At 40.9% G+C, this 21,019-nt stretch overlaps 1 protein-coding gene across 1 annotated transcript in view; it reads right to left on the minus strand.

Annotated features, from left to right (window-relative positions):
* The window catches only part of LEKR1 (leucine, glutamate and lysine rich 1), a 154,805-nt gene that overhangs the window by 125,223 nt on the left and 8,563 nt on the right, over nt 1-21,019 (minus strand). The window contains exons 2-3 of the mRNA XM_088447640.1: nt 18,884-18,964; nt 8,421-8,635 (exon numbers count right to left, since the gene is read on the minus strand). Of these exons, the coding sequence (XP_088303766.1) occupies nt 8,421-8,635; nt 18,884-18,931 (263 nt within the window). The 5' untranslated portion in view covers nt 18,932-18,964. The remainder of the gene's footprint in view (nt 1-8,420; nt 8,636-18,883; nt 18,965-21,019) is intronic.

Below are 21,019 nucleotides of genomic sequence, written 5' to 3' on the forward strand. Positions count from 1 at the left end.
GCACTCAGTGTAAACATAAAATAGCAAGTGGTGGCCGTCACTGGGAGATAGGCAATGTGCTGATGTTATACTAACTGTATCTAACGGCATGTTTCCTGTTATGATGTACATGTTATGGCTTGTAACAATATAGCTGTTGTAATTTAGGCCAAATGTGCAAGTGACGGTTTCCAATATTACAAAGCAGGAACAACATCATGAAGGAATGCTCTATATGTGACGTAATAAAGTTACAGAAATCAGCTTCCCAGGAGTAGTAATATGGGAGTGGACCTCATTGTTTGGTCTAATCAAAACAAATGTAGGCAAGTCCAGTGGCCAGAGATGCAATGTGAAAAAAATAAAAATAAATATATATATATATATATATATATATATATATATACACACACACACACATACACACACTTGCCACGAGAATCCTGAATTTTGGGGAGATCCCAGAGTCCCAGGGGAGCCGGCCATACTCCTGAATTCTGCTGGTCTTTCTCGTGGTGTGAGCGGTGCCCTAATAATGAGAGTTACATCGTCATGGCCCTTCCCATGCTGTGTGATGACGTGTATTGGGTCGTTTGCAAAGGATGGAGCCGTGGTGAAAGAAATACAGGTTGAGTCTCCCATATCCAAAATGCTTGGGACCAAGGCTATTTTGAATATCGGAATATTCCGTATTTTGGAATATTTGTATACTATATTGAAATATCTTAGGAATAGGGCCCAAATCTAAACACAGAATGCATTTATGATTCATATACAACTTATACACACAGCCTGCAGGTAATTTTATACAATGCTTTCAATAATATTGTGGCTCAAACAAAGTTTGTGTACATGAGACTCATTTATGTTTCATATATAAAACTTATACATACAGCCTATGATTTTATTCTTTATTTTTCCCAAGAACCACATAGACCGGGTAAAATCCAACAGATGTTTATTTTCTCACCACAGGCAGGAATACAGGCTGGTACACAGACTCTTCCAAACAGCAATACAGTGCTTTTAGTGGACTCACAAGTCCAGAATCCCTAACACTAGTCACCCCCGGGCCTATAACCTGGGCGACTATTTCACAGTCAGGATCAGTCTCCCAGTGTTCCGGCAGCTCTTTTACCAGCCTCACACAGGTGTCTGTAATCAGCTGCCTTCCAGACTCAAACTTAAGGCCCCCTTACATCTGCTACGGATTGTCACGATGTAGCGATCCTGCGAACCCAGCATTGCAGGATCACTGAAATCCACCATGTTGGATTTCACAGATATGCTGAACACGATCAAAAAATGATCGTGATTGGCAGATTGGTGACATTTAACATGTTGAATTTTACCAATCCTGCGACGGATTGTGGCCATTGATGGCCGCCGTTCGGCATTTCCGACCGGCGGATCGGAGTTTCCGATCCCATCGCGGCGATCCGTCACAGATGTATGTGGACCTTAACACACACAAACCCTGGCCTGGATCTGACAACCTGCAGTTTTACAACTATGTAAGATCTATCCTATCCTTGATAATATTATATAATATACACACACACACAAACTACACAACATATGTGGCTGTGGGTTCAAGATTTCCCAGAAGCACTCAAAAGTGGATATTCAGAATGAACCATTGTACAAAAACCCAAAGTGCCAAAATGGTGTTCAAGTCTTTCCAATGAGCACCAGCAATCATCATGCTCTCAACAGTCATGTAATCAGGCCTATCAATACATGCAGGCATAGGGAACACAAATATTCGGACACATGATACAAGGGATAAAGCTCAAACAAAATAGATCTGACAGTGCAGCTATATACAGTACACAGAGGATGTTATATATGGGCAACAGAGCCGATCAAAAGCCTGAAAAAGCAAACTTTTCTATCAGAACAAGACACTTTTTTGGGTTCCACAACAATGACACACTTACACTAGGTCTCCTATAACAATGTTATCATGATAATAATACATATGGTCCCAGATCAACTGTGCACTGATATGATGCTTCCCAGCTGTAAATACTGTAGTCAGCAACAGGACTATAAGTGACTCAAAATATGGCATAGGAGTCTGTAGGGTAGATGTACTAAGCCTTGGAGAGAGAAAGTACCAACCAATCAGCTACTAACTTTTTTCAAACACAGCCTATAAAGGTGCGTAAACACGGTACGATATCTATGAACGATAACCATATCGGTCAACGATAAATCGTTAAATTTTTTTGCAGTGAACGACCAACGAAGCGCGTTCCCGTGTGGACGATAGCGATATCTTTTGTCGTCTGTACATGCAGGCTAACTTGGACCATAACGATTTACATATGCAGAGATGTGGGAGGATGACTTCACTGAAAGATATCTATCAGAGATATATTAGTGTGTACACCCAATATTGTTTGTCCTGCACTACAGAAAAGTTCAAGGGAAATCGTTCAGCGATATCGTTGGTTGTGCAGATCGTACCGTGTGTACCCAGCTTAAGCTGACAGTTAGGAACCGATTGGTTGGTGCATTCTCTCTTTTCAAGGCTTAGTACATCTAAGGAGAGAGAGATAAAGTGGATGTAGATAATGTACCAACCAATCAACTTCTGTCACTTTACAGATTGTATTTGAAAAATGACAGTTAGGAGTTATTTGGTAGTTACTTTATCTCTCACCACAGCTCAGTACATAGACCCACTTAATGACCACTCATTGTGGTGTATAGGTCCTGCTAATAGTGAGAGCGAGAGGAATACAAATGTGCATGATATTTGTAAAGTATTAAACACCATGTCTTCATGTTTTATAGACACTGCAGGTTGTTAATCTAAAAAGGCATTCCTTAGGGCTAATGCAGAGTTTGGAGCAAGGCAAAAAAGCAGTAAATTTGCAACTTGGCAAAAATGATGCACTGTGGGTAGGGAGGAAGTCTAAGATGAGAAGCCAGATTTAGAAATGCTCCCAACTCTGCATAAGCCCCCTTAGGAGTAAGCACTTCTAAGTTAATCTAATGTGGCCAGGTTTTGTTGTCTGTTTTTTTACTGTATGCCATCAAAGGCACAAATCACTTTAAAATAGCTATCAATTACTATCTTCAAGCAACCAACTATTGTTTACATGCAAGCAAGAGTCCTCTGGGAAACATCTCATCTTGTATAAAGTGGAAAGCTTTCCACATGCCTTGAGTGGTGTCATGCCAAGCATAGCGTGTCAGTGCCATTTCGCAGGAGATGCTGATGCTCTGCCAACTGAGGCATGGTAGTCATACTGCACAGCACTCCAGCTCTGGGCCAAATAGGCGTGCTTTTCTCAATCACCTGTGTCTGTGTGTGTTAGGTTCTTCCTGCATAATGATTTCATTGTTATGACTCATTCATAGAATGAAAGAACCAGTAGACAGACACTAAATTGATGTATCCCCCAATCACCTGACATAATGAACTCACATTTCCCCCCTCTCCCATATTTTTTTTGGCATCAGGGAGAAACCTAACTGCGGCAACACTGCTACCCATAGCACCGGAGGGATTGGGTGGTCAGCTGATAGTGCCCTCAAGGTGTAAAGCGTAGCTCTCTAGCAAATAAATGCTGTAACATAGCAGTCCAGCTCCATATTGGGCATATTATTATGGAGTGGGGGGAGGGAAGCAGAAATGGATACAAATGAGCGTTTATCTGTGAATTACAGTAGAAACAAAAGTGAGATTATCAGTGTATATATTTCGGTTTTAAACTTAAGATGGGAACACACTAGACTATTGTTTGAGCGATTTGCCCGATTCTGAAGGATCAGAACAACAAATCCTCAAAATTGTCTAGTGTGTGCAAAGTATGTCGTGCGGTGCACGCTCTCGTGGGGCTGTCCGCTGCATCATCAGGTCTGCCCTACATGCAGGTAAACTAACAAGGCGGCTGACGACCCCATGCAGCTGGATGCGGCAGGGGCAACTTATCGGTCGGCCGGGCACTGGATTGTCTAGAATGCGCCGGTCGCCCGAAATGTAGGCCTATCAGCATTTCCAGAGACCTGAAACGTCCGGCGCTGGTTGCTGTAGGGAGAGGCCCTGCACGGATCCAACTTGCTGGATACCCCTGATGTATGAAGTAGAGGGTGATCCCTGGTAACACACAGAACAGGAAGAAGCTTATCTTTATACGCACTACATTTTGCTTTATCTGGTACGCAGAAATATTTATTTGTTATCCACTCTAAATGGCTGAAGGAATCACTACACCATAATACGTGTATGGGCTTGGTTGGAGCCTTTTCATTTAAGGTCCATTTAAGAGGGTACCTGTCCTTGGATTGATATCCGGAATCTATTGGCAGTTTTTGTTTCCTGACCATAGGAGGATGACCTGGACATCAGATAAGCTTTATTGAAAATTGTTTGGTATGCACATCACCTATATTGAGCACTACTTGCCTTACTTTAAATAGTACACTATTAGGCGCACGTTTTCTTATTTTTCAGCATATATATATATATATATATATATATCCCTCTCTCTCCCCCTCTCCTACTATTCAGGTACTGTCCCGCCATCCTACCCGCGGGCCGCAGTGTTGGAAGAAATCAATTTCACCGCTAGCGGTTGAATCTCTTCACTGTGCAGGGAGGCCTGGGGGAAACCCAGCATCTCCGGGGATGCTGGGCTCACCCTTTGACTGATGTAACGAGGGCGTGCCATAATACCACGCCCCTTTTTTGGGCACGCGCATGTCCCGACCGCTGAAACACCAATGTTGGGAGGTATGATCCTAATAGTGAATACTTATGTCCCAGCTGCTGGTAGCCATATCATGCTCCTGTGGGTGCTTCTCACATGCTAGACACGCCCCCAAAGACATGCAGCCCTGTCCCCAACATGCTGGGGCCCTGGGAAGTTGCTGTACCAGGGACCAGGATTTCTCTTGGCAGCCCTCGGTGTAGACACTGTAGGAAGATGGGTTTTTAAACAAGCATTTGTGTGTTTATAGTTACAGCCTAGTAAACCATATATTTATATTTGCCTTTAATAAAATTGGACCTTTAAATTCAGCAACTACTATAGGGCAGGTGCAAATACACGCTGATAGTGACCTGTCGCAAACTAGGCGAATATACAGCCGATGCTGAGACATACGCATCATAACATGAGTGCGGCTGTGCATATGCTCAAAAATATACTACTTTTTTAGTCATTTACACACATTTTATTTTACCGACATGACATCAGCCACAAAAGGTCTATAAAAGAACTATAATAAAACATTTCTATTCAATTTTGATACTTAAATTATATTTAAAAACATTTTTACACTTCTGTAAACGTTTCTGAATGTCCATCTGTGTTTTGCCTTGTGCTAATGTCTAAGCAGTGAAGTCAGTTCATGTGATCACTTCATAATTGGCACCACCTTGTCAAGATATATTAGTCACGTCTCCATAGACAAAGTTTTCCAATTACGTTCCGTTCCAGTTCTTTAATTGTACCATCTATTTTTTTTCCATTCTGGCAAGAATTAAGACACCAGTCTTCATTACTTTACAGCACAACATAAAATACAATGCCGACGTGATACTGCAAGTTATGCCATTATCCTTATTTTACACATTTGCAATGTTATGCAGCAAAGTGACAAAGTCATTTATAACAATGCACCCCTACAGAGCAAGTGCTGTTTTGTGAGGTCATGCTCCTATATTTGCACAAGATAGAAGCATATATAGGTAATTGTGTATACCATGATTAGGGGGGCTTGCTACACTAGCTCAGGGGTCAGGGAACTTTACCTTTTACCCCAAAACATATTTAGATACGCCGACGTTACCCCCTTGATTTGAAAGGAAGGAAATCATATAGTAGTGCCCCATATAATGCCCCTGTAGTAGTGCCCCCATATAATGCCCCTGTAGTAGTGCCCCTTGTACAAAAAAAAACAAACAAAACACACCTTAATCCCCGCTCCTGCATCCGCCGCCGTCCTATCCGCCTGGCTGCTCCTCGGAACTATGGGAGAGACGTCATGACGCCTCTCCCATAGTGCGCATGGAGAGAGGCGGAAGCTGTAGTTCAGAAGAGAACTCCAGCCTCCGGCTAACGCGGCACTGCAGGGAAGGAGCCGGGCGCCCGCTGGTAACATCTAAGCCGGGCGCCCGCTGGTAACGTCTCAGCGGACGTCCGGCTTAGAGCCTCCCTGTGGCACAGCCGGGCATGCATATGAATCATTCTATATTATAGAAAGATTCATATGCATGCCCGGCTGCCCATCCATTACCCCCAGGAATTTCATTTTTTCCCCATATGGGGTAATTTACCCCTGTTCCCCGACCACTGACCTAGCTGAACTGGCACTCAGATGCTTTCAATGACATGGTGTGTGTACCAAATTTGATGCAGGTAAGTGCATTAATAAGTACAAAATAATTATGTAAAAGGTCTGCAAAATAAACAGAAGTGACACATGCGATAAGATAGACTTGATGCCCCCTAATGATTCATTTAGGATGTACATGATGTTTGACCATGCAATATTTTAGAAGAAAACATAAGAATTGAAATGAATGAATGATATGAAGAACAAGTGTGAAATTCGTGTTAGCAAGTTGGACTTTGAAGTTACGTTTTTATCTTTTACACAATGTATTATTGTCATGAAAAATGTTACAAGCAATAGACACAATTTCCCCATAGTGCTTACATAAGTCCATTTCTTATGAAACAGGTTTAATAATAATTTTGTATAATTGCAATGCTGAACCTGCTCCTCAACAGCTTTTGGTGCATCCATAGTTGTAAGGGAAGAGGACTGCGTTTAGGCACATAGTAGTGGGTGTACCATAGTAAAAAGGTGAACAACAAGGGGTAAGATTCATGAGTAATTGTAGAAGATCAGGGTTAGCTGAGAGGCAATAGATTGATAATCATATTACATTTTATCCATCTCTCTCTACTGTATATCTCTAGCTCTCTCTCTCTCTCTCTCTCTATATATATATATTATATATATAACAGCTATTATACATTATATATATTTTTTTTATTTATTTATGTTATTATAGAGCAATTATACCAGGCCAGAGTTAAATTCGGACCGGGCTACACCTGGGAGCTTAGACTGTGGAGGGGGCATACAGTTTTGAACAATGAATCATTAGGTAAACTATCCCACCAGTGGACAGAGAGCACAACTTGTCATCTTATGTTTCCAAGGATTCTGATTGCTAGCTTCAGCTAAATTAGGATAATAGATTTGCATTGCATATTGACTTTTGTCTATAACAGGGATGGGGAACCTCCGGCCCGGGGGCCATATAAGGCCCCCGGAATCATTTGGAATGGCCCTCAGAGCTTTTTTCTGCTAGCCTCATCTGGCTAGCAGGGTGCCTAGAATGGCATCCTTAAGCCATAATCTATGCAGCAGTGCTACCTGGAGCGTCCTTAGGACGCTTCAAGTGGTCACACCGTTGCCCTTACAGCTTCCCGGAGCATCCTCAGGATGATCCAGGTATTGCTGTAATCACCGGCGATTGTGGCCCCGGCCCCTTGTAATGTCACACGGAGGGTCATGGCCTGCACCGGACCCACGATTAATATTATATATATCAAAATGGCCCTCGGCAGAAAAAAGGTTGCTCACACCTGGTCTATCAGATAAAAAACAGCATGAGTACAGAACAGCCAGTTAAATATATAAAGATATGAATCTCCAATGGCGAAGAGATTAAAGCAATTAATAACAAACTATGAAAAAAGCAGTAAAGTAATTGCAGAAGACACATTTATTGAAACTGGTGCAAAGGTAACAGTTAAATGTGCTGTAACCCACGGCAACCAGATCCTGAATTTTTTCTGCTACACTTTAGAAAAAGGAAAGCCGTTTTTACACAGGTAATCTTGAAGCCCATTTCATACATGCCCATGCCATACTATTCATTGCAACTGTACAAATGTAACACATATCAAAATGAAGATTAATTTGCAATAACATGCCACATTGAATTATCTCAAACCTATTTCCAATGAAGTATCTTTCAGAGAACAGTTTTATAATTCATAAAGTACAATAGTACATGGTGGCTGAATTCAGCATATCCATTAATTTATTACTTACACAGGACTAAATGTCAGTCAATAAAGCAATACTGGACTAGTGTTTACTTCTCTCTGCCATGTGTATGGGTTATGGCGCGGTGCCACACAAGATCCAGTGACCTTTTCTCACAGAAACGCAGCACGATAGCTTATTTTGGTTTTAGACTGTGCAGCTACTACATATTTGCCTGGAAGGAATGGGTGGTAAAACATTTAATTAACAAACTTACATTTTTGCAGCTGAAAGCCCCAACTGACAGTCTGATTTTGGCAGACTGTGCAACTGATTTATTTTGTTCACATTTCCACTTTGAACTACATTAATGAGTGTGTTAAAACTAAAACTAAGAATGAATAGCATGTTCTGACCTTTCTGTGTTGGACTCGCTGTCAGCCTTGCTTTGTTCATGCTCTTGGCTTAGGCGCTGTAGTTCTTCCTGAAGGCGTCTCTGCCGCTCCGCACTTTCCTGGTAAAAGTGCAACTTTTTTTCCAATGCCTTCACCTTATCTTCCAGAAGCTTAAATTCATGGAGTATTAAATAACTGACACCACAATACTTGCAAACAGTCTCATCACGAGGCATCTGAAACAATAGAACAGAAACAATATTTATACCAGGCTGCAGAGGCCTGCAACGTGTGGTCCAGTCTTGTGAGCCAGGGGTTTACGGGCTAATTAACAAAACCACAGGATTAATGCCTTACAGATTTATCATAAGCAACTACGAAGAAAGAAAAATGTATCATTTGTGGACAAAATTACCCTGGAAATCCCCTACATTTGTCTATTTCAACTATCGTTAAAGATCTATGTTGTCAATTGTGAAATTGGTATAAATTAGGCCATTCGCTTTAACCTTCCAAATACTCCCTTGATCTGGCCATTTTCTGCTAGTAGTGCCCCTTTTCTGAGACACCAGGCCCCAGTTTGATATTTAAAAATCAAGCTTATTTGCTGGTATATAATAAGGTTATACGGAGAGCCCCCAAAACTGAAGGATAGAACAGATTCTTTACTCTAGCATATTGCAAAACTAGCGACACGTCCTGGCTTCGCACGGGAGCAATTTTGAATTTATGGTGATCGTCTTATAAAAGATTGCCTTGTAGATGACATTAAATGGGCCTATCCATTTAAAAACTAGCGTTCAGACCTTCAAGTCGCTAGGTGCTGAGCGGCACTGAAAGACATTCACTGAACGTCTTTTCAGTGCTGCCGATGCTGCACGCCCGGCTTCCTATCTCCTAACATGCCAAACCTGACAACTGTCGTCAGGTTGACTGGCATGTTGGAGAGATAGTCGGGGTTGGCAAGGACCCAGCATGCACGCACATCGCTGGTCCTTGCCGGCTATCCACTAGCAGACTTTCTGCACGTTCCGACCAAATCCTCCTGGTTTTGGTCGCATCGTGCAGAAAGTCTGCTAATGGATAGGCCCCTCAAGCAGGCCATACACGGTGCGTTTTAGAAAGTAACTATGTGTTGTACAAGTTCCCTTGAAATTCTCAATACGATGTGGTCAAATGGCCTACGATTGTATACCAGTGGTGGCGAACCCTGGCACTCCAGCTGCTGTGGGACTACATATCCCAGCATGCCCTGCCACAGTTTTAGCATTCCCTAATAGCAAAACTCTGGCTGGGATATGTAGTCCCACAACAGCTGGAGTGCCATGGTTTGCCACCACTGGTATATACGATCATAAGATACGATGCAGCGCAAAACACGTTAGGTCGCAATCTTGTGATTTTTCCATAAAATCTACGATCCAGCTATATGACAGCGTAACCGTACAAAAACACAGGACGTGCATGATTGATCGTTACAATCAATCGAAATCGTCCACATCGTGCAAAATAAATAAATAGATAAAATTGCACAGTGTATGGGCCGCATTAGTCCTTTTTCCTCCTGATGTCAACACGACGTGACACACACAACCGCCATGTAAAGTTGTCCATGAGAAAAACAAACAGTCTCAACTTCGATAAACTGCAGCCACGTTAAGGGTCTGTCCCTGTGCTTTATTTATGGTCATGCCAAACCAGGCTCTTACCCGGAATTGGACTCGTTTGAAATTAAAAGAATCATTTTTACATAAATGAAATAGGAATGGTAATAAAGGGAAAAACTGAAATTTTGTATCAGTACACAGGACTTTGCACCAATATTTCTGGAGAACCTGGATAATACGCATCAATCTCTACATGGTATAAAATAAGGTCCATTTTTGTAATATATCTAAGAAAGTGCTCGGATGTCCATTTTTTCATGGACTTGCTTCACTAAAATTGTCACAGCTGCCTTTTGTCATACATTAATGTTTCATACACCTAAACCTTCCTCAAAAAATGTTCTATAGAATAGTGAAAACTGCATCAAAATCCATCCAGTGGTTCTCCAGATTATCCCGCACAGACAGACAGACAGACACCTACCAGGACCTTTATTTCATACTATAGATGCATGGCGCAAACACATAATCAGTTTAAGATTGTACATTAAAAGTTTTGCCACTACAGCAAAAAAAAATTTCTCCATTTGATTATAAACTGGGTGTAAACAAAAATTGTTTTGTTAATCTGGATTTTTAAATTTATCACAAAAAAAAATAAAATAATAATTCTGATCTTAAAAAGGTACTAGCCCTCATTCCATTGCTGGAGAACTTCTTCGGTTGCAGGCATTAAAGTTGTTCTGGTGCCACTGAACTGATAGTGGTATGATGTGATGGAGGTATACTCGATCACTTCATTGGTTCTTGCCATGCATATCAACAAGGGTTAAACTGGGAGGCAGCCCACGGTATACGTGTTTTCTAAGAGTCTACTGAACCAGATACTAAACCAGAGGCCTGATTCAGAGATGGACGTAGCGTGGATGTTTATGCAGCTGAGCAATGTTTTGCTAATGTGCATACGTGAGAAAAACATGAAAACCCTTAATGTGCACACGCAAAACAAGTGTCCCATGCCATGACATCAGTAACACTTAAGTGGTATGCGATCCCTGGGCATTTCAGGCTAGATAATGGAAGGTGATCTTAAGTGATCTCAAGAAGGGACCATTTCATGGGCATATTATGCGAGTCTCAAGGGCAGGTCTGGGAACACTGCGATGTTCCTAATCACATATTCACAGCTCAGTCGCAATGAATAGTTGGATTTAAGCAGAATAGCTAAAGTAGACCCTAGGCTACCGCAAATGTCAATGATGCAACCGATGTTGGAGTGTTTACAATCTCCATCTCAAATGCACAGACGACGCAGCCTGGGCGTCTCAATGCTCATACACTCCATCACACCATCAAGCACAAAGGGAAGGCTGAGATTAGAATTTGCATATTCCCGCAACAGCTACTGCAGGAGCAGCTGCATTAACAGCCATCTCTGAATCAGGCCCCTGGTGCAAGTTTTAGGATAATAGAATGTCAATCAGAACAAGGATCGTTAACTACTGCCTTCTGAACCCAGGCCAAAGGAATTCAACCAGGCATATAAGGAGATGAAATGACTGGGAGTTACAGCTACCGTTGGACTGGTTGGGATCGACTAGGTAGAATAGTTGAGAACACTTCTACTCTTGAATTGATGCACAAATGCCAAAAGCAAATAAAAAAAAAAAACCATAAAATCCCAATTTATACATACAATATTTCTCCAGCTTAAGAATACCCCCTAGGTCGGCAGCAATATTGCAACTGCACATCCTTAACTGCACTTTATGTAGTTAAACTTTTCTAACTTACTTGTTAATTTTAGTTTGCCTTAAACACTATAACCAAGAACTATGTACGTTACCTGGTACCATATGGACAAATAAATGCATTTCCAAAATTATAAAAGTCACAACCTGTGATTGAAACAATAAAAGTGAAAACTGATACCAGCATTTATTTTATTCGCTAACGCTAATTTATATAATGCCTTTGGATTTCGCAAACACTTTATAAATGTAAAAAAAAAAACACAGTAATGAGTAGTAATACATGACATTAATGGACAGACTGCTAGGTTTCCAACCTATAGGAAAATAGTAGTTTGATACATGAGGTTAAGTGCCACATATTGCATATTGATCCAGTTAGATAGCAAGTGGGAAAAATGTTTTGTGGGGCTATATGATCCAATCAAACAGCAATATTGATTCAGGGGGTGTCAGATGGTTGTTTGATTATAGAAAGAGAATAATATTTTACATGAACAATATAGAGATGCGATGATTACATAGAATAGCCTGGGGTAATGAGATTTTCAGGAACACTTGAAGGCTAGAGGAATTTCTTGTTGTGCATGGGAGAGAATCCCACAGAGTGAGTACAGTCCAACAAAAATCCTGTAACCCGGGAATTGGAGTAAGGACTGAGGACCTCATTCAGAGTCGGTCGATGCGGCCGCACGGTCGTACGCCACCGATGTTCGCTATACTGCGCATGCGTAAAGTTCGCAATGCGCGTGCGCAAACTAGCCGCTACGATCAGAAATTTCTCTCTCCTTGAACACAGCCAGGTCGGTAGTTTGAGTGACAGATTGAGGCGTTTGTGGGTGGTAACAGGGGAAGGTGCTTGAAAACGGGGGAGATCCGAACGCAGGCGTGCCTAATTATGCGAACGGCGTTTTATGGGAGTGCATACGGTTTATGGGAGTGCATAATTAACAAAGTAGCGTCATGGCACATGTGACATGGAAGGTTTTTACACTGACATGATCGTAGAGCTTAAGAGAGGGTAGGGTCAACCTTAAGCTCTACGACCAGTTCCGATGGTTTCCGATGGTCTCGATTAATCCTTATATGCCTGGAGATGACGTGCAATGCGTACGAGAAGGGGGCGTATTTTTTTGAATTCCGGCCGCTTCCTCCCCTTGGTCGGCCAGCTACCGATCCGAACTTAGGGACGCAACTTGCGAGGGAATCATTTGCATATCCGGCCCCTTTTCCCGTAAAACCGCGCGGCCGCTTTGACCGACTCTGAATGAGGTCCTGAGTGCGGATGAGACGCAGATCTTGCATAGACCAGAAGTGTTGAGTTGGGAGATGCTTTGAAAAGAGTGAAGATGTGTATATTTTCTCTTAATTGCATACTTTTAGAATCTCTACTCATCCTCAACCACAGCTATGTATGTTTTGAAAATAGTCACTATCTACAGACCACAGGGACGAGGTTTGCGCCAAGCTACGCTAATCTCTTTATGAGCACATGGGAAAACAACAACATTTGGTCCCATAGCGAGCTTGGATCAAACCTCGTTTTCTGGATGAGATATATAGATGACGTACTCTTTATTTGGAATGGAGATGAAGTTTCCCTTAACAAATTCCTTTTTTAAATCAAGGACAACCCAAATAACCTCATATTTACTTCACACTACAGTAAATCCTCAGTAGAATTCATTGACTTAAATATTTTTCATTGAAGACAACCAGATCAACACCAACACCTTCCATAAGACTGTTGATGTTAACAGCTTCAGTTTAGCCTCAAGTGGCCATTACCCAAATTGGATACAAAACATCCCACTTGGACAATTCAAAAGGTTGAGATACAATTGCTCTAAAATAAGTGACTTTTACAAACAAGGAGATAACCTGCAAGAACAATTCATCTAAAACAAAATACAACAGGAAGCTAATAGAACAAAACAAGAGAGTGACAGTGAGAGAAGAAGAGAGAGGGCCCCTTTTACAGTACAAACCCAAAAAGACACCTACAGAAGCAAACAATAGTATCTATTTCATTACTCAGTACAATCAACAAGCAAATCAGATAAAACACATCATTAACAAGCATTGGCATGTCCTCCTACAGGATGAATCACTTGCCGAAATCCTCCCACCAAAACAGACTGTAATCTTCCGCAAAGCACCAGATATTAAGATGAAAATAGTCAACAATCACATTCCCCCAAGCACCCAAACCCCACTACAAATAGACAATACCGGAAAAGGAGGGTTATACCAATACGGAACATGCAGGGCATGTGTGACCACAGGAAACGAAAAAGAAGTACAAAACCGACAAAATCAATTACTTCTCCCCCAATAATGTTACCTACAAAATGAAGGATAGGATCACATGCCACACAAAGGGGTAATATATGCATTACAATGCCCCTGCCCTAAATTACATGTGGCCAGCACAATTAGACCAGTGAAAACAAGAGTTTGCGAACATATGAAGAGGGGGAGACTACACCAAGCTCATTAACAAAGAAGAATTGAGATGCATTATTGATTTAGATCCATAATATGTAAATAAATGTAATAACCATATGTGATTAGATCCTATTTTTCATATTTTTATTTCTATGTTATTTTTATTATTTTTTCAACCAGCATCATCAGCATATTTATATTGTAATGTCATTACTTCGCTATATCTAGACCGTACAACTGACGCATTAAACCAATATAGAACTTGTAATGTGCCCCATACTGCAATATCTAGTTTAAACATAACTAATATTACATTGTTGCCCACACTAACATCAAGGACTTTGATTTTCCAATTTATAAGACCTAGATTATTTAATCTATACAATATATTTACCTCTATTATGGTTATCGTTAGCCATACCACAGGTTCCCCCATTGCAAACCTACCATGCATATTATAAACTAGCCTATGCTTTAAGCATGATTACTATGTCTGAAGCCACCACTGGATTCTAAGGAACTCTCCAAAAATGGCCGATTAACCCTTGAAAGTATGAACACTATTTCACAGTAGAATGCTGTATATGTAGTCTACAACAAAATGGCCACCGGAGCATACCATAATGAAAGACACATCCTACCCAGGCTCTGAACTATGATTGACACATCTAAACACCACTCGCTGACCTCAAGCACAGGGCAGACCCAATCAACAATGGAGGACGTACCAGGCAGACTAATTTAAACAGACTATGGTAGATGCACCACCTTTACAAACCCCCAGAGGAAGGCCTAAAGTGCTGAAACACGTTGGGACGCAATACCGGACATCCTACACTACCTGCGGTTACCAGTTTTACTTCAGTATAGCATAGTAACATCTGACAAAAAGGTCTAAAAACACTGAAGCCGCAAACTTTGTGAAAACCAATACTTGTGTCGTTCTCAAAACTTTTAGCCATGGCTGTATCATTCTTGTTGTACTTTGACATTTTTTTAATGCATGACTACTAGCTATTACACAATAAATTGTATTTCACTTTATCAATTTGTATCTTCTTCCATTGTACAAACATAGGACTTCTGAGCGCTTCTCTTATTTTCTTTATTTTTTGTACCTATATAGAGAGCCCACACCTCTCAAGTGATAGCTGCTGTGAAGTCATATGTATTGTACTTATGTGTTGTTAATTTTGGTGGGTCTGATATAATAAGCTCCTAGTACTGTGTACCTAGTACACTCTTATTTTCTACAACATCCAATGAAGCCTCATAGGTATTCAATAGCTTGTTTCAGAATCTTTAGGTTTCTTAGAAGATACTGCTTTGAAATGTGATCTTCAATATCTGTATGTAAAGGATACACTTCAGAGTCTTAATGTTCTAGAAACAGAGGGTATAGCTATACCAGACTATAGAGAAACAGCAGTAGAAGTAGGTCATTTTAAAATGAATTCTCAATTATCCATGGTATCTTTAAACGCAGCACCATCCTCTAAAGCAGGGGTGAGCAATAAGCAACTCCCAGATGTTGTAAAACTACACATCCCAGCATGCTCTGCCACAGTTTTGCCATTTGGCCATGCTAATACTGTTGCAGGTCATGCTGGGATGTGTAGTACAACAGCAGCTGGAGGGCCGCTTATTGCCAACCCCTACTCTAAAGGAATGGTAGTTCTTGATATTAACTCTGCAATTGCAGCGTCCACCTTTTAAGCAAATATTCATCCCTTATAGGATACATACTTTAAACATGTTTCAGATTACCATGTCTCTTATCAAGGTTATGCCACTCTTTAATGACAACCTCCATCATCTTGTGAACAGGAAAACTTCTACCCCTTTTAACTCTGTCGTCAAACAGTAAATCTTGCTCATCTCTGTGTTCTGGGACCTCTTTATAATTCATGGTTTTATATAGGTTTTTCAACATGCTTTCAACAAATTCCACATTAAATGCTCTTACATCATCACAAATCTCTCCAGACTCCTCACTAGATAAATCATCACACTCCTCAAAAGACCATATTCATATAAGGCAACATCATGTTCATAGTCCAGGCTTACTTCGGATCTAGACCTTTTAGACATATGCATAGTTAGAAACTCCTCTTTTGATACAAAGACATTTTTCATCCGAACCCTTAAAACTCTCTCGTCTATACTAAGGGAACATGTCCTATATCCAAAGGTGATGCTGCCATGGAGGAAAAAAGAAGAAATAGATCTTTTAATTGTTTTTGCTCATCCTGCTCACTCAGAGAGAGACAAATATTTGAAAACACTGGCCATCAAACTGAACGGTATTATTTCAAAACCATCTTTACAAATTTGATTGCATGGTTTACATTTTGTGTGTTATACATGTAGCACTAATTGTAAGATCTCAGAATATGATGGCGTGACAGGAACATATTGCGGAGGTTGTTGGCACCTTTAGTAAAATGAAACAATCAACAACCTCAGACAGTTTTCAAAAAGTTAAAACGTGAAGCAGAAGCCAAACAGTTTGAATGTGCACTGTGTCATACTATTATTCTCCAACAAACTTTTCAATTAGAGACTTATGCAACATATTAGATATGAAGAAAAGGCTTTTGTTGGAAAGCTGCTGTTTGTTCTCTTCTAAACTTATGTAGATATTATACAATGCTTCTGGTCCCTGAATTTAGAGCAAAAGTATTTCTGCCATTTAATTGACTGTTAGTGGAAAATACAAAGTGTACTCAGGAAAACTATGATCTGCTATTCTGAAGACCAAAAAACGAATACCGCTGCTTCCAACATGAACACCATTGTTGACATTATTGGAAATAGGGGACAACGTGAGCAGTTACGAGACGTTATCACTAGGAGAACACAGTGTTCGTGCACGGCCACTTTTTTCAAATAAGAACACTACTACTGAACTGTCCGTTCCAGAATATATAATCCTACTTACCACTTCAAAAGCTAAAATTAAGTTTAACACTATGCAGTCTCCAGTTAAGCGATTTTCTTCTAACATTCCAGTAACCCGTGATTTATAACCCTCAATGCAAAAGGACATAATTTTATTTATTATGCTTCTATTATGGTGACAACTGCTAGCATAAAACAGGACATACATGAACAGGATAGTTTTTAAATATTGAAACTCAGAATTTGACAGCACATCAGACCCAGCTGGTTCATATATTCTGCATTTCAATTCTCACTTTTTCATTGTTTTATTTTTTTTTTTTTACATTTCGTCTTATTTTATTTAACTTATCGAGAAAGAAACATCTCAAATTCAGTTATAAACTGCTTCCAAAGACTGTGGGCCTGATTCAGGTTGGTTCGCAAGGCTGTGTTGGCACGCACCCTGCTCACTGTGAAAATATGCTAATGAATGCAATCGCACGCCAACACTATACCAAGACGCCCATCACTGTATAAAGCCTGCCCACTTCCCATGACATGCATCTGCAAGTCAGCGAAAACATTGGAACCATCCGCACAGTTGTGGTTGACCTGACATTACTGCAGAAATTGCTAAACTTCCTGTCGCCATCTAAACCTGCCAGCGTATGCTATCGCAGGGGCTTAAATTATGCACAACCCTGTAAGGGTGTTTAAACGCCCAGACACGCCTGCATTTTTCTGACCACCCCCAGTCACTACCCTCAAACGGTCACTTCCTGTCAATCACTGTGTGAAAACTCTGCGTGCTCACTGTGATCGCATCCCGATCGCTGTGGCCGGTTCGCGCACTGCTTCTTATATGCATGTGCAGAATGCAAAAATCGGCTGGCTGTGTGCGAACGCAGTCTTGTGAACCAACCTGAATCAGGCCCTGTGTTCAAACAACACCCTCTTGTTATAGGAGCACCTCAGCAAAAGTCTTCTAATTGTCCTAATAATCCATATATTCGATCTATAGCCTTGAAAATTATTATATATATACACATATACACACACACACACACACACACATACATATTATATAGAATTTATTATTAAAAAAAAAAAAAACTGATTTACAATTTAATAGCTTAGTAAAATGGACTGAGTGGCTTTGGGGAGACTTTGGTATATAAGCCACAAATTGTGAGCCTTGTTTGAAATACAATACAGGTTTGCGATAATGGTTTGAAAGTTTTTAGCATAACGCTGCGTTCTCACCTCTGCCCTGATGGCTGTTAAGAAATATTTGGCTATTATTTCAATAGCACTGCTATGAACAGTTTGTTTGTACATTGTGTTAAGGGGATGTTCACTTCTGCTGTGGTTTAAAAAATAAATAAAAGTACATGATTCTTCATTATTGTTAAGCAGGCCATAGACTATTTATAAATGCAGATGAATCTGCTTTAATTCTTGATGAACTGGGATCTGAGCAACACTACTTTCTTAATGCACAGTTGTTTACTCAACTAGCCCAGGTGTGGACAAAATAATGTGAAGTTCAGGAGTGTGTCCCTAGATAGGGACCATGGAAAATGTGTATCCCCTTAGATTACATGCCAATTTTTAACATAACGTCGATCAATCAATATACAGTAGAATCCCAAAATGTGCAAAGAGAATGGCACACTAAGCAGCCAGACGGAAGCAGGTAAGGGACCATTACATTGCCGATTATCAGTGTACACCTCTGGTCATTGACTCCAGCAGCAAGAAAGTGTACAACACAAAGTTTAGTTCAGTACTTTACCATTTGAATCTCTTCTGGTAGTGGATGCATTGGGATATGCTTGTCCATGCCCTCAGACACTTATATCAGACGACCAGAAAGCTAGAGAGAAAACAATCAGTTAGGAATCATATAATGTCCCCTTATTACACCCCATAATAAAGGTCCCTAGAGATATGGCTGCACATTCTTTCTGGCCCAAGCACTAGCAGAGACTGTTTTTGCCGTGTATCTAACCCTTTTTTTAGGGTATAATGAATTTAATGATTACTAAATGTAATGATTGTAGCATAAGAAATGTATGTATAAAACACAGTATGGATATTTTGGAGAAAGTCCCCCCGTCCTACGGTTGTCCCTGCACCCTCATCAACAATACATATGCCTATAAGTTCAGTACACCTCATCATATACATGTCAATCATAAACACATTTCTATGCTGGCTGCCTGAAATGCATATGGCTGTATTACGCAGGACAGTGTTATGCCAAATAAAAGCACAGGTTTATAGCTTTATTGCGCTGAAAATTCTGCCTGTAGTTTGTAATTTAAGAGTTTCCAGGGTATATTTACTAAAGTGCAGGTTTTTAGAAGTGGAGATGTTGCCCATAGCAACCAGATTCTAGCTATTATCTTCTGGAAGGTGCTAGATAAATGTTAAGTAGAATCAGGTTACTATAGGCAACATCTCCACTCCTAAAAACTCGCATTTTAGTAAATATACCCCTCATTAGCACATTAGTTCCTCTATATTTAGCTTGCAGAGCATTACAAAATGTTCTGTCATGTATGAGCAGAATTTTTCTTCCTTCTGTTTATAAAAACAAATGGCTGTGAGGACTCTTGCCATGACGCCCCAACACTGACACCCGGTAATTATTACTTCCTGAGAGCTGACTGACAGGGTCAAAAATTACAAACTTTCCCTTTGTTCATAATATCTCACCAGACCTAGTCGCTGTGATGTGTAAGGAAGGAATCTCCCCAAGCTGTCCTCTGCAATTCAATATGAAACAACATGCATATAGTCATTTACAGGATTACAGTTTGGTTAGCTGCCGGTATACTGGGAAGTGAACAGCCTGAAATTACAATTCTGACCATAACACTGAAGTAAAATAAGGGCTGGGTAAGGGATCCCATCAGTCAGAGGACCTGATTCAGAGCCGGACGCTCTGAACGAGCGCCCGCTCTGAATCAGGGCATGTTTTGTTGTTGTTTTTTTGCGAGGCGGCCTCTTGGACGCTCGCATAGCTGTGGGTTACCACCCACAGCTTATGCGAGCGTCCATGATGATGGTCGCGATGGTCAAGACCATCGCGACCATCGGGCTTGCGACGAGACCCTGCAGTAGGGTCTCGCTGCCGCAAGCCCTGGAGTGATTTTGGCTCTATCAGAGCCAAAATCACTCCCACTGACATTGACATTACTAGTGATGACGGAGGCGCCTCCATCGTGCGCATGCGGGAAACTTGCGAGCGCTCATGAGCGGATCTGAATGAGACCCAGAGTCCTGACACAAGAACAAAAGTATATTAACCCTAACCCCCGCAGCCTAACCCTAACCCTCCCATCGCGCAGTCTAACCCTAACCTTCCCCCTAATACTTACTGTCGGAATGCCGGCTGTTGGAATTCTGGCGCCGGGATTGCGACTGCTGACAGAATTCTGGAGCCAGTATTCTGAGCGCCGGCATCCCGACCGCCAGGATGGTAACTAAATCCCGTGCAATAAAACCACATTGCACCACTTTGATTCCTACAAACCCACTTCAAGTTATTCAAAATAATACAGTTATCCAGACATCACATCACAAGAGACTATTGTTAATTAAACAGGGAAATATTGGTCCTGCTCAAAAAATACGCATTCTTAGGGTGAGATGTATTAAGCTTTAGAGAGAGAGAGAGAGAGATAAAGTGGCGAAATAAAGTACCAACCAATCAGCTCCTGTCACTTTACAGGCTGTGTTTGAAAAATGACAGTTAGGAGCTGTTTACTTTCTCTCCCCAAGGCTTAGTACATATTCCCCTTAGTGAGAAACAATGAAACGCATCTATAAAGTGATGAGGAAAGCTAGAGAGATCAGACCAGCAGATACAGGGACTTTGTTCAGACTGGAACCATATAATCACCATGGTGACTGCAGACATTGA

This window comes from Taudactylus pleione, unplaced genomic scaffold, assembly GCF_031769625.1.
Source record: "Taudactylus pleione unplaced genomic scaffold, aTauple2 ptg000436l, whole genome shotgun sequence".
Taxonomy (NCBI): Eukaryota; Metazoa; Chordata; class Amphibia; order Anura; family Myobatrachidae; genus Taudactylus; species Taudactylus pleione.